The 22,566-nt window shown below is 44.2% G+C and overlaps 1 protein-coding gene across 4 annotated transcripts in view; it reads left to right on the top strand.

The window, feature by feature from the left end:
* Window positions 1-671: 671 nt before the first annotated feature.
* The window catches only part of DGKI (diacylglycerol kinase iota), a 438,324-nt gene continuing 416,429 nt past the window's right edge, over window positions 672-22,566 (top strand). For all 4 annotated transcript variants that reach the window (XM_053553914.1, XM_053553913.1, XM_053553912.1 and 1 more), the window contains exon 1: window positions 672-1,140. In XM_053553914.1, the coding sequence (XP_053409889.1) occupies window positions 737-1,140 (404 nt within the window). In that variant the 5' untranslated portion in view covers window positions 672-736. The remainder of the gene's footprint in view (window positions 1,141-22,566) is intronic.

Here is a 22,566-nt window from a genome sequence, read left to right as displayed (position 1 = left end):
CACTTTCGCCTCCTGAATTCCTTCGGCTTTCTGCTTCACCGAGGGCCCTGTGATCCGATTCAGTCGAATTAACAGCTGTTTGGCGAGAGGAGCTGGATGGCTATATTCAGGGGAACAGGGGTCCCAGCCTAGCCCTGAGAGAGGAGGTAGGTACTTAAACTTGATGCCCACCTAGTTTAATTTACACTGCGCACGAATTCGCTCCAAGGTTCCCACCGACCATCCTCCTGCTACACCCCAAGGTTTCCCGCGTCCAGCGGCTTCGATCTTGGTTGCAGCTCTGCACGCCCGAGAAGGGCGGTGGAGAGAACCTTGAACCAGCATCAGGCATCTGGGGATTAGGGCCAACGGGGATCCACTGCTAACAGGGCGACGGCCAGTGCCGGGCACCTCGCCTGTCCTGGTCCCAGTCTCCTTGGGTATTAACCAGAGGGCGCGGCACGCTGGTCGCTCTCCTTTTCTGATGCTGGATGTTCGAGCCCAGCGTTCCCAGCCCCGGGGCTCCTCATTCCCTCCCTCTCCTCCTCCCCTGCAGCCCGTCCCCTTTGGGCAGAGTTCAGTCAGGTTCAACCCTGCCTTTTGCTCCCGATTTAGGAAAAGGCCAGTGGGGCCGGAGGGCGCGGGCTGGCAGGGAGGAGGAGGTGGGGGAGGCAGAGAGGGGTGGCCTCTGATTGGTCGGGGAGGGGGAGTGGAGGCACGGAGTTTCCCACAATGCCCCGGTGCGGTGCAGCCGCGGATGGATGCTGCGGGAAGGGGCTGCCATTTGCTGCCCCTGCCAGCAGCGCGCGGACCTGCCCGCGCTTCTGCAGTCGCCGCCGCCGCCAGCGCAGTCAGCCGGCCCGGCCTCTGCAGCGGCGCCGCCTCGGCTCCCTACGCGGCCGCCGGAGCGGTCGCCATGAACCCCAGCTCCTCGGCGGGAGAGGAGAAGGGGGCGACGGGCGGTAGCAGCAGCAGCGGAAGCGGCGCCGGGAGCTGCTGCCTGGGCGCCGAGGGCGGCGCGGACCCGTGGGGCGCAGGGGCAGCGGCGGCAGCGGGAGCCGCTGCCCTGGAAGAGCCCGGGGCCGCCGGCCAGAAGGAGAAGGACGAGGCGCTGGAGGAGAAACTGAGGAACTTAACTTTCCGGAAGCAGGTCTCTTACAGGTAGGCGCGGGGAGCCCGGGCGGCCGGGAGACAGGTGCCGCCCAGGGCGGGAGACCCGCTCCTCTCGCTCCGGGAGCGCTTCCTCCGACTTGGGGGCGCCTGCTCGGTCTTTCTTGATCTCTCTCCTCCCTCTGCCTACTGGGGATGTGTGTTCTCTCTTCATCCTGCCATTCTAGGCTGGAGGAAAGCGACGTGCGCCTGGTTTCTTCTGTAACCGGGAGAGCTTCTGGTTCCCTGAGGTCGGAACAGCAGCACAAATGCGTGTGTGTGTGTGTGTGTGTGTGTGTGTGTGTGAGAGAGAGAGAGAGAGAGAGAGAGAGAGAGAGAGAGAGAGAGAGAGAGAGAGAGAGAGATGGGGCGCAGACACAGAGATGCCTAGTTTTCTTGAGAGAAGTCGTCAAAGTTGCCCCGCAGCTGGTGTCCTCTTCCACCACTCCCCCCTACCTTCGATTTCACTCGATAAACCTTTGGCACTAACTTGATAGCTGAGATCACTCTGACAGGCAGAACAGAACAGCACTGTGCTCAAGAGAAATTCTTACGGAAGTTGGACCTGTCTCGAAATCCTCCATTAAGGAAGAATTGGATGTGGGCTTCTGTCTGTCGATTCGCCACTGGTTGTGGGGGTGACATGAGCCCCTTCCCTTTCTCCTAGGTGTGCCAGGAGGACGACGTGGGGAGCCCGCTTGCGGGCAAGGGTGAGGGTAAGAGGGGACCATATGTGCACCTAAGGATGGATGCATTTAGGAGACAAGGACAGTGTGGGATAAATAGCCACCAAATTAAAAGATAAACCAACTTGTATTAAAATCCAGCAATGAGAAATGAAGCTTCAGGAGGCTCCCTCCCATCCTCCATCCCCAGTTCTGAGGAGTTGCTGAGACTATCCTTACTGCCTGCTGATTTTAAAAGTAGAGGTGATAAGCAGGCATAGATTGACAAGGATTTGCACTTGCTGAAGCTCAGAGTGGTTCTGGAAAGGGGGTCTGTAAAAGCATTCTTGTAACCCTACTCCTTTGGAGTTGATTTCCCTTCCCGAAAACCATATAAAGTATTAAGCCTGTCACACCATGTGCTGTTATGTAAGCAGAAGCAGATGACAGAGGTGTGTGGGTTTGGGAGGGCGTGTTTTATGTATGGGGGCAGGTGTGTGAGTCACTGGAATCCCCACAGGCATTGCCTGGCCTGGAGGTCCAGTCAGCAGGGCATCTGCTTTGTGTTCAAGTGGTGGTGGCTTCTGTGTCCCTGGCATGCATTTTGTTCACTGTGGGCAGAGGGAGTTCCCCACCTGAGTTGTTCTCTTAGTTACTCATGTAGATCAGTTCCAAATGGATCTTTCTTTTTATACTTTTGCTTTCTAAAAATAGCCAGGTAGTGGGGAGTGGGGTGGCTCTAGGGAGGTATGCTAGGACACAGTTAGTTCTACTTTCTCGCCGTGATGGCCTGTGTAGCCCTTAGGGGCAGGGACTACATTCAGCCTAATTTAGGAGCTGTGCGTTGGGAGAGGGGTGGTGATTACATGGAGCACAGTGTGGGCTGCTCCTGTCTCATTGGTATTCCTCAGACTCCTCATTGGGTAAGGCTACAAAGCCAGAGTTTGCAAGGAAAATCATTTCAGCTCGTCTCTTGGCAGGGGTCATTCTCTGAGCCTTCCTCCTCAAAATGTACACGGTGTGGGGCTGTGGCTCTCTGGGTTGCATGCTTGCCCATGCACGTGTAAGTGTGCACACACAGGCATGTAGACGTGGACACAAACACAGCATTGTTTTTATAGAGGAATAACAATATTGCATCTGCCTTAAAATCCATAGAGGTGGATGCTACTTTGTCAACATCATTTCCTCCTGAATAAAGCTTTACAAATCAATGAACCGCCTGCATGGACATCACTTCAGGTGGCTGGTTAAATGTGCTCACCATCCCAGACTTACAGAATCAAACTCTCTGTGGGTGGGACTTTTTAACAGGTTCCTCAAGGCAATGCTTCAGTACACTAATATCTGAGGGTTGCTGCCCTCTTTTTTTCTCCAGAGACTAAACAATTGATCTTTGAACTTGTAAACGCTGCCCAGCCAAACAAGGCCAAGCAGCCCCAAGGTCAGAAGCAAGACCGTGCAAAGGTAGGTGGTTCCATTGGGCACGTGGTTGTCCTGGGTAGCCCAGAGACTGTCTCCATTTTGGTCCCTCATACTTGTTCCTTGGTGAATGGCCTGCTCACTAGCATGGTGGCCATTTGTGCTGGACTCAAATGCAGCCAGGCCTGACCATTTTGCCGGGGGTGGGGTGGGTTTATTGAAAGGTCTCTAAGGAAGGAGAAGCCAGTTACTGGCTCCTCAGTCAAGACTAGCCCATCTCATTTCTGGGGGGCACCTGAGGACGGCTGCTGGTGGGAACTAATGGGGAGGAGTCAGGGAGGCCGCATAGAACAGTCTAAGCCAAAGAGTTCAGTTAGAGTATGGAGTGTGGTACTTGTATAAGGGGGATCATCTGAGGTAGAGAAGAGATTTTCAGATAGGTAAAAAATATCTTTTGAAGTACGTGAATATTTTTGGAACGAAACCTGACAGTAAAGAAGAAGGGGGCTTTGGGAGAGAGGGTGTCTGTATGTGTGTGTGTGTGTGTGTGTGTCTGTGTGTAGGGGGGTCTCATCTGCTCCTTCTGTTGCTAAGGAACATATAAGCTAGGGTTTAAAAATAAATGAGGAGTGGGTGGGCATATGCACTGACTCCTGTCTTTTTAGGAACCAGAGCCCTTTACAAAAAAAACCTTTAAATAACCATTTCTGGAGGCAGATTATTCATTTTGCTTGACTTTTACTTTGTTAAGTGAAATCAACGCTTTTATATCCTCCTAGACTTCCCCTCATTATCTTTTCTTTGTTGGCTTTTTTCGGGGGGGGGGCCATGTTTCCCATGAGAATTTTTCTTTTATTTCAGAATCTGCACCCTATGAGCAAATAGTCTCTATCGACTGTAAAGCTGAAGGTTTTGAAAGGCAGTGTAAGTGAGCTGGTACTTTTCTCTTAAAATTACTACTTCCTTTTTCTTTGCAAATTATGGTGCTGCAACAGGTACATATATGTAAATGACTTATAATGTGTAGGAACTGCTTTTTTGTTAACTGCTGTAAGAATTCCCATTTAAGTCAGTAAAATTAAAAAGAAATTTTAGAAACACATAGAGGAGGGGAAGGGGTTGGTGTTTATTGTCTTCGAGGCAGTGGGCACTGTGCTAAGTCCTACCGTATCTTCTATAGGTCTTCATGACAGCCCAATGATGTGATTATGACTGTTTCCGTTTTATGGAAAATGTACCCAAAGCATAGAGCTTGGGCAGAAGGCAAAATTTAAGCACAGATCTGACTTCCAAGGACTTCCTTTTCAGCATCACGCTGCTTCCCGAAACATTTATTTTAGGCTTGGAACCTGTTGACGTGTGTGTATTTGTGCTTGTGTGTATGTGTGTGTGTGTGTGTGTGGCATGAGCCTGTAACTCTTATACTACAGGCCATTATATATTGCCTCTTTTGTATACTTTAATTTTTGGACTGTGGCCCTTTGCTGATATAATCTTAAGGAACACCTCTGTTATTTCAGAAATAAAAATGAACATAAATTCATGATCATCTGCAGATATATCTGTTTTGCTTCTGAGAATGAAACTGCCCACATGACACCTGTCATCTCTATGAAGCTACTCATGTTTGTTAGAGATTTACATGCCTTTTAATTTACACAGGTGTTGTGCGAGTGAACCTAGGTCCAGTGAAAAGCTGGGCCATCTGTGCCTCTTTGGGCAGTGCAGAATGAATGATGAGATATGACTTTGCTTGTAAGGAGACTTGGGCAGTCATCATTACTTGTGACATATTGATGCTGGTGACTCACTTTCTGTATTTATGAACCAGGATGGTAATCCTAGACCCCTCTTAAAGGGAGTTTTTGGTATGACACAGAAACAGCAGCAAGAAATAAACTTCTTAGGTGAAGCAACCAGGTGAAAAATGACCTATTATTCTTTTTTAGGTTGATAAGAACATATTATTTCCATTTTGTGTTTTATGTAAGATTTTGTTAGTGTAAGGAAAACATTTGAGGAGTTGTGAGCCAAGTAGGATAAGATGGACCTGTTCTGCCTTGCATTAAGATCAATAGCATATGGGTATCAGTATGCAGTATCCTTCTTGGTACATCAGTTTTATTTTGTGTTTTTACGTGTGCTTTACATGTCTTTAGAGATGCTTCTGTTCTAATTTAATTTCCCCCTCAGTAATTGCCTAGGTACTAACTAAATGTCAGCTTCCCCAGTTGGGATACCTACCAGGCAAGATTTCAATTTAACCATTGCCCAGAGTACCCATTCTGCTCTAATTGATCAGTTAGGAGCTTGACTTACCTGGGAGGGTGACAGAGCTGGGTCCTGCAGACTCCGGGGATAGAGAAGTTGAAGACGCTTTGCCGGCATTTAGTTCTGCTGTGACAACAGCAGCCCTGCCTCATGGGGCCAAATCAAATTAGACGAGAGCTAGATCTCTCAAACACTTCACTTTCTAATCTGAGAAAATGAGGACTCCCAGCGAGCCCAGACTGGCTACACCCTCTCTGATCCTCAGGCTGGGATCTGAGAGTTTGTTTCTTGCGCAGCCCAAGGCATCCTTGAAGTTGGGTACACTTTGCGACCAGCAGCTCCTGGAAGGACTGCTGCCTACACGCTGGGCTGTGACATTTGCTTTCTTACATAGTTTTGTGTTGGTAACAAGGGTCCTATGGGGACTGTTTTTTCTGAGGTCCTGTAATTGTAGTTTTATGGCAGTCGTTACTGCAAATAAACAGTGACACGTGAGTTTTTCTTCACCCTGGATAACCGAGAAAGGAAGATCGGGAGCAAAACAAAACCTAAGCAGTTAGGTGCTTTTTCTTTTAAAATTTAATTTTCTCAAGGTAACTATAAAATGGGTGAATTTCTAATTTTTTGAAGTATTTGGAACCTATTGCAAAGCATGACAGACCAATATAATGTAGACAATTAAAGAATAAGAACACCCCGTGATGTCTGTTTGCAGACACCGCTCCCAGCACTGTCTTTGGCTCCTTCAGCAGGCAGCCTCCTGGCAGGGAGTGAGCTCAAGAGGGTCCGCTTTCTCTGAGGGTGGCTGGTGCCCCCCAGGGGACACAGAGAATTTTCAAACAGCCTTGTTAGGACTGAATTGTAACTTTCGGTTATGTGGATTAGACCAGGGTTTGGACCTCACATCTTCCACCTGGTCTTAGGCAAGTTACTATGTGACCCCTTTGAAGCTCTGCAGATTCATCTCTAAAATGCACTGGTAGTAATATACAAGTTAGAGGTTTGTTATAAAATGGATTGATTTATGTAAAGGACTCAGCAGTGCCTTCACAGAGTTAACTTTTGTAATTATTATTATCACCCAAACTAAGTCTTTAGCTCCTTTGAAGACAGAGATTATGGCACCTTATTCTTTGCATCTCTGAATCCTGTTCTTCTTACTCCGTAGGTGTTGCATAAATATTTATTGAGTGAATATATTTAATTGCCCTCTTTAAATAAACTACTACAGTTATTCATTCCCAGTCCACCTCAATTGCGATTTTCCTTTCTATTAAAAGAAACATCTGTCTTTTTCTCATTTACACTTGATCCAGCAGCCCAAGACTGTGTTTCTGTTTACGGCTTCCTGTCTGAGTACCTGCATCAGCCATTTAGCCAGCTGTTGGAGGCTGGAGAGGGGTGGCAGAAACTCTTACTTAACCAGCTATTTGCAGCTTGTCAAAGAAAAGGCCTTAATTTGCCTTCTGAGTAGCACTAATTAGTTCTCTGGTTCTCTTTCTGTCTGTCTCATCCCTTTCCAAGGGGCAGCATTGATTTTCTCCTCAGGGAATTTTCTGTTGACTTTTCCTTCTGTGATTAGGACTTAAAAATGCAGAAAGAGGGCTATCCAGCATTCCTGGAGGCCTGACTGTTTGTCCAGGTCACTCTAGCAACCTCCACTCTGTGTTTCTTCACTCAGTCTTTCTTTCCATCCCATCTGATGGACTTGGGTGAGAAGGTTATTTGAGGAGGAATGGATTTGTTCACTTGGTGACTTGGTGACTCTGGGCTTTTGTTTTGTTTTTAACTTGCTTCATAAAAAAAAAAAAAAAATCTTCAAAGAAGTGCCAGCAACTTTTGTATACATCCAAAGCACTTCAAGAGTGAGTATCCTGACATCCATAGTGTTCAGAGGGAGTTGGCCCAAGTTGTGGGTGGGTTATTTTACAGAAAATTAAATCATCAGCTGTGTGTGGCTGAGGGAAGAGGCTGTGGTTGGGTAGAGGTGGGAAGAAAGGTCTTTGCAGATGAATTTGAATTTCTTTACACCCTGAGCTTTGTGAGCTTTGGAAATGGAACAAGCATTATTATTATTATTATTATTTTATTTATTGTTGGGGATTCATTGAGGGTACAAGAAACCAGGTTACACTGATTGCATTTGTAAGATAAAGTCTAAGCATCATTTTTAAAAGGCAACTGCTTTCTAACAGGGAGTTCTGGAGTTCTTACATCTAATCTGAATTTTTCTCAAATGGAGATTTGCCTTTAGATTTTTCAGAATTGTAAGTAATGTTCTGAGAAGAAACCGTTCTGGTTTAATCTATAATATTACTAGCTTGTTTGTCGTCGGATGCTGGGGGAGAACATTCAAAGTTAAAAACAGTAATAATGGAGGTACAACCAAATCTCATTATCCTTACCCTTCCATTACAGAGTAGTGGTAAGAGTCCTAACTCTGGAGCCAGATTGCCACCTCTGCCTGCTTTGCGTCCTTGCTCAAGTTTCTTAACCTCTCTGTGCCTTATTTTCCTATCTATAAAATGGTAATGATAGTAGTACCTACCCTATAAGATTATTTGAAGTTTAAATGAAGTGATCCTTATAATGCTACTTGTTGCAAAGCACATGCTGTATGTCTGTTTGTTAAGGTGGTGTCATCTGTTCTTAAGTCCAGTTCAGGAGCTGACTTATCTTCAAAATATTGAACACGAGTCAAATGGCAGTAGCTGGTGATAAAATCATTGAGATAACATGAAAATGAGATAAATAAACACTTAACAAATTTAATTTATTGGTTTTATCATTCATTAAGGTACAAAATATAGACTTCTCCTTTTACACCTTATTAAAACATCATTCTGACCAGGGGATGTGAAATTGGAGTGGACAGCAGGCAGAGGTCAGAGAAGACAGGCTCAGTCAGTGTGCAGAGAAGTCAGGTAGCAGTGACCCAAACTCCCAGCTGGTCATCTGAGAGCAGGAAGCCAGAAGAGAGGTCTCAGAGCTTCGCCTTGTCAGCAATAGACAAGTAGATAAAGACAGAGGAACTGGAAATAGAGTTCTCCCCTGTGATTCCAGGACAGGGGTTATTTCTCTTCTGTCCTGTCTTGATGCTGTCTGCTTTGTATATACAGACAATAGCTGGCTGGCATGCCCTGGCAATCAGAGAAAAAAGGTTCGCTGATGCTACCTGCCCTGGATTATTTCAGAAATGGAACTCAGTCTTCTGGAATATTCTATCAGTTATTTCAACCAGGCCCCAAAGAAGAATTTATTTCATTTTAATGTAGACGGTTATTAAATATTTGTTGAGAAATAAAACTAGCTCAGGCTGTGAAATAAATTTTGGGTGGTAAATTCATTTTTTTTTCAAAAGGCAAAGATAAGGCAGTTTGACTACTTTTGTGAATCACGTTATTTTTTTGTGAAATAGCCAGAAAGTAGATACCAGAAAGGACCAAAGTAGTTTTAAAAAATGTGTCATCCTTTTGTGTATGAATAAGAAAGATGTCAGACTTCTATGAAAAAGTAAATTTTTGTTAAAAAGTTGAAAGCAATTTGTTTAAAGATGTAAAGAGCTTTGTATAAGCTTATGTGGGAGCAGCTAGAAGGGGGTTCCTTGAATCATTTTGAGGCAAACTTCTGGAACATTCCTCTGGCTGAAAGGACTGAGATCTCATCATTGTCCTTGTGTATGTGACATGATTTGAGGCACTCTCTCTCACATGGAAAGAGTTCCTATAAAAGTTTTTGAGGGAAGAGCTTGATTTTAAAGTTTCTCCCTTGTGGATCTGATCTTTCTCAATGCAAAGACAGCCTTCTTCTCATTGTGTCCTCACAGGAGGGGAGGAGCGAGGGAGCTCTCTGGGGCAGTCTTTTTCTTTTAAAAGGGCGTTAATCCTGGGTTGTGCCTGTGGCTCAAGGAGTAGGGCGCCGGCCCCATATACCAGGGGTGGCGGGTTCAAACCCGGGGCTGGCTAAAAACTGCAAAAAAAGGGCACTAATCCCTTTCATGAGCATCCACCTTCATGACCTAATCACCTCCCAAAGGCCCCCTGCCTCGTTCTGTCATATTGGGGGTTAGAACTTCGGCATGTAGATTTTGGTGGGGGGACGCAGACACCAGTTCATAATGCCAGCCTGCCCTGCATTTTCTCACAGTGGCCTATGAAGCTACAGACATCACTGTTGCTGTCCTTTCCAGGAGCCTCTGATAAAACAGTCCCCAAGGCAGCAAAGGCAACTGACATGCTTCCAAACTTTTGTAAAATGCAGCTCAGAAAAGTAAAAAAAGCTTTTTTTTGGGGGGGGGGGCAGGTGTTGGAATACTGACGGCAAGTGTTAACTTACTTACCTCCCTGCCTGGGAATATTAATCATCACAAGTTACTGATATTTAGCAAAAGCCAAGTTGTGCTTTCTCTGTGCCAAGAGCTGCTACACATTTCATGTACAGGATGGCTGAACCCTTAATTAAGTGGGGATTATTATTATTTCCATTTTACAGATTAGTACATTGAGGTTTAGGGTTTAAGCAACTTGCCTGCGGCCCCTATTTGCCTGCTGCTTGTTGCCGATTGTATCCTTAATGCAGTTTTTATTCTGATGCTTCCTTTACCCTTTCCTGTTTCCCTTTCTGTGTGCAAGGAGGCTTCTTTTCACAATCTAGTGGCCTATCAGACCAAAATCCCTTGAGGGGAAGACCCATGTGTTTCATCTTCGTGAGCCCAGCCAGGCCTACCCAGGACATAGAGAAAAAAACTTGACAGAGGTTGAGAGAATAATCACTCCTTCCTTGTCCAAGCCTGAGACCTAGCTCTGTGAGTAGTCACGGACTACGGTCAGTTGTAGGGAGGCCAAGAGTGAGCTTTCCATGGTGGTTCTTTTTAAAACTCTATGAATTTTCCATTACATGAAATGGAATAAATCCAGTTTCCTGGGGCCAGGAAATGACTGCAGGGATTATAGCCTGGTACTGCCCATTTTAAATTCTACCTTCAGTACAAGATCTTGTGATCTGTTGTTATCTGAGTGCAACTTGAAGAAAGGCAGGTAACGGTGCAAAGGATTGGGGTCCGGGGAAGAACTTAGGACTAATGTATATGCACTTTATGTGGCTGAAACGGCGTGGTCACCACCTACTGATTTTTTTAAAAAAAGTATTCTTAGAAGATCTGTGTCTTTTGCCTTTGAGTAAAATACCTGTTCAGGCTGCAAGTACTTGTAATACGAGGTTTTGTTCTTCTTTTTTTTTTTTTTTCTTTCCCATAACAAAATCCTTCAGAATTCATGAGTATGTTCATGTGTGCAGTTATAGACACCTAGAAAGTTCCAAAGGAACATTTCGAAAACCTGAGTCATTCTTTCACATTTGAAGAAAACCTTTAGAATTTCTTAAGAAAATAAATCTCTAGTTCAAAAATAAACGTTGAAGCTATTTAAAGATTAAAACAGAAGCTTTCTATGAGCCAGCATGGAATTACTTATAACGAAATCTAAGGGATTTTTATTTTTAAAGACAAATTTTTGACTATTTCTTAGACTGTTCTACTGACTAAATTTAGATTTTTAATAATAATAAAAATGTGTGTGCTTTTAGGGCTTGCCATTTATAAGCTATTTTCACATAATTGATCTAATTTTACCCTCAACGCACTCTTAGACAACCCTATATTGTATTCATGGCCATTGTACATTTTTTTTTTTTTTGGATTGTTTAGATTTTCTTTCTTTTTTTTTTTATTGTTGGGGATTCATTGAGGGTACAATAAGCCAGTTACACTGATTGCAATTGTTAGGTAAAGTCCCTCTTGCAATCAGCCATTGTACATTTTAAGGAAATAGTCATGGCAGCTAAGTGACTTCCCAAGGACACATGCCCGTAGGGGACGTTGCCAGGCTCAGACTGGTTTGGGGACCTGAAGTATCAATACTTTTTTACTTCAGGGCACTGCTTACACACATGAATCTACAGAAAGGTGGTTAGCAACATCTCCCTCTTGTTAATTTTATTTATCCGAATTAATCTCAAATGTTAATCACTATAGACAAAATTGGATTCAATTACCCGCTGGCACAGTGAATCCATACTGCGCTGACAATGAGGATGACCTCGTAACCAGCCTCATTCCTCTTCCCATATACGTGAAAACACGAAACCACAAGCATGGTGGTGTATGTTTAATACTCCTCCTACTGGGAAGAAGAAATAAAAGGTAGAGATAGATTCAGACTCTTCCTTTGCATCAGTTGCTAAGCAGCAGCCATTTCATTGTAAAGGAGATTCAGTTCAAGTAATGACATAGGTATTCTAAGAATAGCTTTTCAATTTTATAGCAATTGCATTTCAGGTCTCCATAGAGCATATGCTCCTGTGGCTTTGGTGATTTTTCAGGGAAGAAATAGCCACATCAACATATTTGTTGAATATATGAGAAAATCCAGTAGAATTGGTCACCTAATCACCAGACTTCCATACTTTGCATGCCGCTCGCAATGGGCAGCCTGCAGTGCAGGCTACTTGCAAATTCAAGGATTTAGAAGAGTCTTCAGAAAATATGACTGGCAAACAGGTATGTCTCAAAGTTATATTCAACATTCACTGGCACCATCTCAGTGGAATACTCTGGATAATTCAGAATTCTAAGTTTTTCAAAGTAACATAATATAGAACAAAATTTTGTGTCAGCCAAGGAGTTGGATTGTAGCCCAGAGTTCATTGTATTGAGATTTTACTGGCAACTGAAGGCTTTTAAAAATGAAGACAAAAGAAAATACAGTACAAGGCTAACATAAGACATGGAGTTCAGTTTTATCAGGAAAAGGGTCTGAGTGCATAGGAAGACATATTGAATGTCCCTAGAAGTATGTGTTTGAAGGGGAGATGTCAAAATATAAAGCTGTCAGGGAATGTATTTTTCTGATGGCTTCCTTATAAATTTTGAAGGCTGAATGATCTGTGTGGGGAAGCCCCTGGCCCTGTCTTTTAAGGCATTTCTGTTGTAACTTGCCAAACCGTTGTCAAACTTGTATGTATATAGACAAATACACTTGCTTCAGAGAATTGCTTCCTGGAAGTTCTTAAGGGAGCAAACTCTGTTTTCGAAGAGCAACCTGAACAACATTGCTCCCCCACAGCTTGCTCCCCATTTGGGAAAAAAAAAATGCCTCTTTCCAGGAGCACAACTGGGCTTTAACTTCCAGTTAGTTGCCCTTCTATTGAAGGCAAAGTACCTCTCCCAGGAACTAAAAGTAATGCTCAGAAGACGTAACACGTGGATGAGTTCACAGTGGTAAATGGTCATTCACACTGTGGTGTTGGGTTCATTAGGGCAGTTGTTTTCAGCATCTCTCTGGAAGTTAATGCCTGTCATATATTTCACAGTGCATTTTTTTCCCAATTACTTGAAATAGCTTTGGTGGAACAGCTCTGACCTTAGAGAAACTCATTATCCATATGGGGAAATCAAGTCAAGAAGGGCTGGGGAGGAGAGGACTAATACCGCTGACTCCCCAGACTGGCATGGAACCACAGAGAAGCGAGGTGCTGAGTGTCTCTCAGAGGAAGCATGTCTGCAGGGTGCTCAGTGATCTACCCTGGGCTTTGTTAATAATTACAGCAATAACTTGTGCACGCCTCACTATGTGACAGGAACTGTGCTGCCTGTTTTAGGTATATGGTTAATTCTTGACAACAACTTTTTGAGGTAGTTGCTTTTACTATCTATAGCTTTACAGAAGAGGAAACTGAGGCATGGTATATGAAATAACAAGTCAGGAGCTCACAGTTAGCAAACACTAGAGCTTGGATTTGAATCTCAGAACTCCCTAGCCAGTGCCCTTAAGTGTTACTCTGTGCTATGTACCCGCATAAGTGTACAAATACAAAGCCCTGTTCCTGCCCGTGGGAATCACCTCTACCCAGCTGTGTGTGCTTTTGCAACCGTACATCCAGGTGCCTGGCTCTCCACTCCGGAAACCGGTTAGGTCTTTGGAAACCTCCAAAGTTTGCTACTACCAAGCATGTGACTTGAGCTTGGACAACCTGATTCTTTTGGAGTTGGACTCTTAAAGGACTGTCACAGCAACTGCCACTTTGTTCATCTCCTTTGGCAGTGCCCTGGTTGGACAGTTCCTAATGCCCACTCAGGTCCTCTCATTCCTGACATGCTTTTCTGTTGAGTTGTGAACTTTCTTAACATGTTTCCAATAAACTTCCTTTCTGCTAAGTTAACCAGGATTGTTTTTTTAAAAATCCAACAGGTAAAGTATCATTGGCAAATGGTCCACCAGCCTCTATTGGTGAATGTCCTCAGTGCCAGAGAGTTCTTGGCTTCAGTAGGGAAAGAGTTATACGATTGGTCTATTCTAATTGTTAGAGTTTTTATTACAGAAAAGAATGAATGTATTTATGTGCATATTATCATCTCATGTGTGTGTTAGTTACTTTATTGCCTCTTTTTTCATGGTTTCTTATTTAATTATCACAACAACTCTCTGCTTCAGCTATCTCACTTTTACAGATCAGAAAACTGAGTTTCACAGGGGGAAAACAACTTGCATTAAGTCAAAGAGCCATTACTTGCTGGATTCAGGATTGAGACTCAGTTCTAAGTTATTCAAAGCCCACATTTTTTTCTCAATATATTATACTGTGTCCATGTTGAGATCAAAACTGAATCCTTTATTTTTTTATCTATTGGTGTTACATTTTTACTGCCGGAGAACACTCAGGATAACTCATCTTTTCTGTGTGACATGCCTTTGGGTATTTGAAGTCAAATATCACGTATCTCATTAGCCTTCTTTTAGACTGAATCATCTCCACTTTCATTCTTGTTCCTTTTCTAAAAGTGACTTTTTTGATCAACTTCATTTTCTGACTCTTTCTAATTTGACAGAACACTGAGTAATCCATGGCTTTCTTCATAAAAATGGAGCACTAAAGTGTGGTACAGCCAAGGCCACCACTAGCACATATGGTGCCTCTGCTCCAAATAATAGAAAGTCCTATGTCTGGGTGAACAGGTTTACAGACATTCTCCCTCCAGAGCATGGGCAGCTCCAGCCAGTGGTGGGTGGCACTGCTGGTGGGTGCCAGGTCCCACTGCTCCTCCTCTGGGCATCCTAGTTCAGAACATACCTTCACACGGAGGTTTAGCTCATTGGTTGAGGGTACAGACCAACATAGTATGCAGGTGTAGCTCATCAGTTGAGGGTACAGACCAGCACAGGGTGCAGGTGTAGCTCCATTGGTTGGGGGTACAGACCAGCATAGGGTACAGGTGTAGCTCCATTTGTTGGGGGTACAGACCAGCACAGGGTGCAGGTGTAGCTCAATTGGTTAAGGGTACAGACCAGCATAGGGTACAGGTGTAGCTCATCAGTTGAGGGTACAGACCAGTATAGGGTACAGGTGTAGCTCATTGGTTGGTGGTACAGACCAGCATAGGGTACAGGTGCAGCTCCATCAGTTGTGGGTATAGGTCAGCACAGGGTGCAGGTGTAGCTCATTGGTTGTGGCTACAGACCAGCATAGGGTGCAGGTGTAGCTCCATTGGTTGGGGGTACAGACCAGCATAAGGTACAGGTGCAGCTCCATCAGTTGTGGGTATAGGTCAGCACAGGGTGCAGGTGTAGCTCATTGGTTGTGGCTACAGACCAGCACAGGGTGCAGGCCAATGGCTGGAAAACTCATTCTAAAAGTCAAAACGTCAGACTTTTTGTTGAACCAATTACTGAGGACATTTTCAATGTTTTGCTTAGGTTGCAGCCATTTTACTTAAGATTCATCATTTCAGCTTGGCTAAATGTTAAGAGGCCATGGTTCATATCTGTTTCAGATACCAAACATTTCTAGAATGTTCAAAATCCATCCTTTTCTCTGTCCATCCATCTACTTCTTGTCTCTCTTTTTTCTTTTTTCCTAAGTAAGAAAGGGCAAGCACTCTCATAAGTTCTATTGAATATTATGTCTATTTTTCATACACCTACGTCACCCATCCTTTGGCTCTGCTGCTAGTGGAGAAATGCCTGTGGTTAACTCTTCTAAAACTGTCTCAAGCTATTTGGGTAGTTTCAGTAAATTTCTTTCAGTGAGTCAACACAGTGATAAAGAAATTCTATGAAACCTGTATTTGGTGGCCAAAGATGACTTATTTCATCCAGAGAACTCTATTTTACTATTCCAAGTACTAAGACTGTGCTGTCCGTTACCATAGGTATTAACCACATGTGCCTGTCAAAACTCATTAAATAAACTAAATCCAGAATCCAGTTTCTCAATCACACTAACCACACACCGAGTGCTTAACAGCCCTGTGTGGTTAGTGGCTACCATACTGGGCAGCACAGATATAGAACATTTCTATCATTGCAGAAAGTTCCATTGAAAAGTGTTGCTTTCAGGGATTAATGTTAAGATATTAATTTATCAAAACTACAGAAACCTCTAGCCCACCATCCTTGAATGATAACCTTGAATGATATAGCTTCTGAGTTATGAAGCCTAGTTCCTTAGTTAGTAAGTTAAATTTTAGGGGTACAATTAGGAAGGAGAGAGCATTATAGACAAGGGATGTGGAAAAGGCATCCTTGGATCTGCCTCACCCCACCTGTCAGGTGTTCCTCCCTTCCTCACCTCAGTGGTGACTGAGTTCCATAAGGGTAAGGACAGCAAGTTTGTCTTCTCTTTTCTTTGTAAACTGTTCCTTCCCCTACATTGCTAAATGTGTTGAGCTCTAGATGTAAGAAAACACGTTCTGTAGCTTTTGAGTGGACTGCTGTTTTATCATCTAAAATAGTTAGCTCAGGCGGCGCCTGTGGCTCAAGGAGTAGGGCGCCAGTCCCATATGCCGGAGGTGGCGGGTTCAAACCCAGCCCCGGCCAAAAACCAAAAAAAAAAAAAAATAATAATAATAAAATAGTTAGCTCAGCTTGTGGCAGTTGTATTTGAAGGTAGACATGGATGAGGGAAGAGCATTATTACTTCTTTGTCAGTTGATTCTTGAAATTTGGACAAGGGCACGGTCCAAGATGGCTAGTGTAAACTTGGAGTGTGGACGTGTAAACTTCAGGTTATGTCTGTGTCACAGGAAATGCTTTTTTGCTCCCTGTTTTATTCTTAACATTCATTCCTATCATGTTCCACAAATATTTATTTTAAATTCACCAGGGAGGCATGGAAGCAAATGCATGGACTTAAACTTTTACTGTGGCCCACTTGGTTCCTAGGGAAGAGACCTTAGGAAACTGTGAACAGAGCTTCAAGGACAGAGCAAAAGCCTCAGGAGAATCTGGGTGTTTGTGTGGATCTGTCTGGTGCTTTGAACTGCCAATACTGCACACAAGGGTGTTCTAAAAATAACCTGAGTAACGTGCATTCTCTGCTGAAGGGAGTGAGATAATTCGTGAGGATGATGAGAAATGAAAAAGGAGAGAAGCTTTAGAAGATGAGAAATGAAATACATGAATCTCAATGGTCTCTGAGGCTCTTCCATGCACTGAGTGCTTTCTTTGAAGTCTTGATATTGAAAACTAAAAAAAAGTACTTAAAATAAAAAAAAAAGCACCTCTGGGAGAACATTGGGTTTTTCTTGCCAATGTTTTATATCATGAGCAGTCCACTAGATTAAAGATTACCTATTTTATAAGAGTAGATATGCGATACTTATTTTATTTATGTGCAAAATACTATTTTAAGTCTGTGGTGAAGAATCCAAAATTGAAGAATATATGATTTCTACCTTGGTGTTGTTTTGAGTTGCTTTTAAGGTATTGGTGAAGTACAGAAAAATATACTGGGAGCTTAGTGTGTGCCAAATATTAGTACTATGGTATGTGCTACAAAGGAAAGGGAAATAAGAACCTCTGCTATTAAGAATTTATAGTCCGGTGATGGAGGAAAGCAAGGAATTTGACCTGTAATACAAGAGGGATGTTCAGCCCAGAGGAAGGGTAACTACATCAGTCTGAAGAGTGGAGAAAGGTCTGGAGCAGGTGATGGTTATGTGCCTTGGAGGAGGAAGAGGAGTTAGGCAGGTGGAGGGGGCATAAAAGGACTTGTTCATATCACTGATTGAACGCAGAAAACCTCCTCTAGGTTCTAAATGGTAAGTGAGAAACAGAATTTCAGAACACAGTCCTCTGCTTCTCTAGTCTGTTCTGGCCTCCAGTGGGGATCATTTGACTTTTTTGAAGGAATGGAGGGCTTTAACAAGTTCCAGTAATTCAGAAATCCACATATAAGTGACTTCTACTAGGAGTTACATCCACTCTGTACTAGTTAGCCATCAGCAGCTCGACAAAGGTAAGCCAGTAGGAATCTCGTGATGTGTGTGGTCATAACTGGACCTGGGCTGTGGGAGCACAAAAGAGAGAGCCCAGTTCTGTTCAGCAGAAGTTTCCTGGGAGTGGAAAGAATTCTGAATATAAAACTCATTTTTATGCAAAGAATATGATAAATGGCTCCATTCACTAGTATTTTAGCAAAACAACATTGTCTTAAGTTAACAGGCAAATGCATGGAAAATTTGGAAATATAGCTTGCCTCTGGGCTGGGGACTTTCTTTCTAAATTGTTTGGAGAAAGCTAAAAAATCACATCATTATACTTTTTTCCCAATGAAATAGTTGTCCTCTGCCACCAATTCGAATACTTAGACACTGAGCAAATTAATGGGAGAAATGTGTGTTCTGAGTTTATTAGAACATAGTAGTTGAGCAGCTTAAACATTGTTCGCCTTCAAAGGGCTGTGTTACTGTCTGATAGTATTACAAGAACAGAGATTGGTTGGACCAGTTAATGGAACTAGAGATAATTTTGCAGCTCAGAAAGATTTGCTTTCAGCTGCAAACCACACACTCTTTTCGAGCATAATCTTCAGTAAATGGAGTCCAGCACTGTGGGGGAAAGTCGGCGTGACCAATTCTGCCCTCTGCCTTTCAGGCCTGTTCCTGAGGATTAGAATGATGCCCAGTTTACTCTCTGAATTATGTACATTGCATTGCAATGCCTAAAAGCTGGCTCATGTTCCACATTTTGGAAAAATCATCATTTTTCTTATATAAATGGAAAATAGAGGAAAAGAGAAGAGAGAGCAGCTTTAACATCAAAGTAATATTAACATGGAAGAAAGAATAGAATGCTGGTTCAAGGCCACCCAGAGTGATCAACAGTCTTGAACTCACAGGCTTTCCTGATCTGCCTGATATGGAGATGCAACCCACAAACTAATTTCAGAATTAAGAAGTGAAAACTCTGTTTTTCAACCAAAGCCAGTTGTTAATAATGTAGAGACTATCAAGCAATGTAACAATTCCCTTGCCAGCCAGGTCCAGGTCCATTCTGCCTGAACACAGTAAATCAATGACTGTGATGTGGGTTTTGCAAAAGAGAAAAGATTTAATCTCAAGGCCACCGAGGGAGGAGGCGGGAGAACTGCTCTGACACCTGCTTCTCAGAAGTAAGGCTTGGGGATATTTATGGGTTAAGGAAGTGCGGTGGTCCTAGGTGTGGGGAAAGATGTTTGGCAGCAGAGAAAAACTGAAGCAACAGGTTCGTTCTGCACACGTGTAGTTGCCCTTCATGGCATTTCATAGCATGTATGTACAGAGAATGGCAGCTTTAGCATGATGTCTGTTATGAAAAGGTGACACTTTAGTTCTCTTTTATCCTACTTCCATGTGTCTCTTCCTCCATTCTTCCAATAGATTCAAATTATTTTAATTAATTAATAGCTTAAGTTATTAATAAATGTTTATATGCCCACGAACGTGCCATTTGATGTGCTGTGAAGAGTTCTCCTTTCTCTTATTATTGGTCTTGTTTTAAAAATTATTTTTATGTGGCCCCATTCTTCATTATTCTACAAAGTTCCGAACAGAACCATAAGTCCGTTTCAGTGAATCTCATCAAACAGTGGCTGGGTCTCATGATTTTTCCCGGGGACAGTCCTGCTTCTCCCTCTTGTCTTGCCCCTTCCGGACTGACTGTCACACACTCTCATTCTTCCCCGTTTTCTGACATCTTGTGGCCATTTTCCTTGTTTGGATCCTCTGTGGTCCAGGTTTCTTAGGTTTCCTATCTCCTTGTTTTGGTTTATGCCTCGTTTGATGGAGCACCCATTTAAAGAGGAAGAGGAGACAGGAGCAGAAGGGGGAGGAAGAGGAAGAGAATGGGAGGAGGAGGAGGAGCAGGAGGAGGGGGAGGAGGAGGGGGAGGAGGAGCAGGGGGGAGGAGGAGGAGAGGGAGGAGGAGGAAGGGGGAGGAGGAGAGGGAGGAGGAGGGGGAGGAGGAGCAGGGGGGAGGAGGAGGAGAGGGAGGAGGAGGGGGAGGAGGAGGAGGAGAAGGAAGGGGAGAGGAGGAGAGGGAGGAGGAGGAAGGGGGAGGAGGAGAGGGAGGAGGAGGGGGAGGAGGAGGAGAAGGAGGAAGAGGAGGAGGAGGGGGAGGAGGAGGGGGAGGAGAAGCAGGGGAGGAGTAGAAGGGGAGGAGGAGGAGGAGGGGGAGGAGGGGGAGAAGGAGGAGGAAGAAGAGGAGGAGGGGGGAGGAGGAGGAGGAGGAGGGGGAGGAGGAAGAGGAGGAGGAGGGGGAGGAGGAGGAGGAGGAGGAGGAAGAGGAGGAGGAGGGGAGGAGGAGGAGAAGGAGGAAGAGGAGGAGGAGGGGAGGAGGAGGGGGAGGAGAAGCAGGGGAGGAGTAGAAGGGGAGGAGGAGGAGGGGGAGGAGGAAGAAGAGGAGGAGGGGGGAGGAGGAGGGGGAGGAGGAGGGGGAGGAGGAGGAAGAGGAGGAGGAGGGGGAGGAGGAGGGGGAGGAGAAGCAGGGGAGGACTAGAAGGGGAGGAGGAGGAGGAGGGGGAGGAGGGGGAGGAAGAAGAGGAGGAGGGCGGAGGAGGAGGGGGAGGAGGAGGGGGAGGAGGAGGGGGAGGAGGTGGAAGAGGAGGAGGAGGGGAGGAGGAGGGGGGAGGAGAAGCAGGGGAGGACTAGAAGGGGAGGAGGAGGAGGAGGGGGAGGAGGGGGAGGAAGAAGAGGAGGAGGGCGGAGGAGGAGGGGGAGGAGGAGGGGGAGGAGGAGGGGGAGGAGGTGGAAGAGGAGGAGGAGGGGAGGAGGAGGGGGAGGAGAAGCAGGGGAGGACTAGAAGGGGAGGAGGAGGAGGGGGAGGAGGGGGATGAGGGGGAGGAAGAAGAGGAGGAGGGCGGAGGAGGAGGGGGAGGAGGAGGAGGGGGAGGATGAGGAGCAGGGGAGGAGGAGGAGGAGGAGGGGCGGAGGAGGATGAGGAGGAGTGGGAGGAGGAGGATGAGGAGAAGGGGGAGGAGGAGGAGGATGAGGAGAAGGGGGAGGAGGAGAAGCCTTCTAGATGAGCTCTTTCCCTTGGAAATTTCCACATATTTTTAGATGACCAAATTGAAAAAGGTTTTCAGGATGTGAAATGTCCTGGAGTGGCTTACCTGGGAAGGGCACAGGGGAGGTAGATATTTAGTGTCCTTTCATGTCTGAGAATATCTTTTCTTTTTTTCATTTTTACACTTGATCAAGAGTTTTTCAGGGCACAGAGTTCTACATTGGAAATAATTCTACTTCAGCCTTGTGAAGGCATTTCTTTTCCCTGTTGCCGCTATCCTTCCAAAGTGGCAAATAAGAGGTCTGATTTCATTCTAATTTTCAATAACGTCATGGTTTTTTCTTTCTTTCTGCGTTTTTTGAAGAATTTTTCTCCTTTATGTATAGTGTTTAGGGATTTCAAAACTAGTGTGCCTTATATAAGTGTATTTATGGTACTGGGAACTTTTTAGGTCGCTGTTCTGAAAATTTTTATTTCCAAGAAATTTTCTGGTACTGTTTTTGTGGGTTAGGGGAGAATATGTTCTTCCACTCCATTTTACCAAATGAATTTTTTTCTAGAATATGTATTGTGTGCCTATTGCACTAATTTTCTTTCCATTTCTAGTAAAGTTATGCTTTAATTTTATTCTGCTTTCTGGGAGATTTCCTCATCTAATTCTGTCCTTTTATTAGATTTTTAACTTTTTTGTCATTGTACTTTAAATTTCTAAGAGCTTATTCTTGTTTTCTGAAATTCTTTTTTATAGTGGTTTATTCTTGTTTCATATTTTTAATATCTTCTCTTATTCACTGAGGTGTTATTAGTCATAAATTTTGGATGTCTTCTGCACTCTACATTAACTTTATTTTCTTCAAAATTTTTCTTCTCTTTCTGTTGGAATCTTCTTTTCATGTTGGAGACTATTCACATAGCTGATAATCCAGTGATATTTAAGAGAGAGGCCCCAAAAGGTTGAATGGAAGCTTTGTGTGCATACATGTGACTTCCATCCTTAAGCTTCACTATGAGGTTGCAGTTTGCTTTATTGAGAAAACCCTAAACGTTAATATTTTCTGTTCAGTTTTCTCAGAGAAGAATCCTCTCCTCTCTTTTAAGAGGTTTACATCTAACTATCTTTTCTCTAAAGCTGAATTATTTTATTCACTAAATAGACTTTTATTTGGTCTTTCTGCTCTTAGTAGAGGGTCTCACATTGAAATCCAGCCGTGGTTGGCATTTTCTAGTTCTCTCTGGTTTAGCTTTTTTAGAAACTAGATCTGCAGTCTCATGGCTGTGTGTGGTAGGCACGGCCTCAGATTGCTAAAAATGGGGGTCTAATTACTCTCTGTAAAGAATTCTTCCTGCTGCTGTCCCTTCCTATGCCCTCGCCTTTCAGGGGGACCTGGCTCCGACACTTTTGGAGCGTTTCTGGAATTCATGGTGCAAATTCACATTTTTCTTGTTTGCCTCTTCCTCCTCCAGGTACTTAATTTCTAGATTTCTCTGCCCTGCCTACATTCCACCCACTGTCCATTTTCCAGTGATTTTGTGATCGTATCCCGTCGTCTTTGTGCTTGTAATGTTGTGCATTTTATTTCCTTGACTTTCCTTTTAGTGGGAGTTTCTGGAGGGAGCTGGGATAAAGGCACGTGTTGAACTCACCATGGTGACCTTGAAGTTGCTCATTCTGTTTTTCCTCGGTCTTACAAGGGTATATGTGAAACTTGGTAAACGGTCTGTGAAGCTAGTGAATGATGCCCCATGAATATATCAATGTACAC

This window comes from Nycticebus coucang, chromosome 11 (genome assembly GCF_027406575.1).
Source record: "Nycticebus coucang isolate mNycCou1 chromosome 11, mNycCou1.pri, whole genome shotgun sequence".
Classification (NCBI taxonomy): Eukaryota; Metazoa; Chordata; class Mammalia; order Primates; family Lorisidae; genus Nycticebus; species Nycticebus coucang.
Note: the sequence above shows the minus strand (reverse complement) of the source record. Positions and strands in the feature narration are given on the sequence as shown.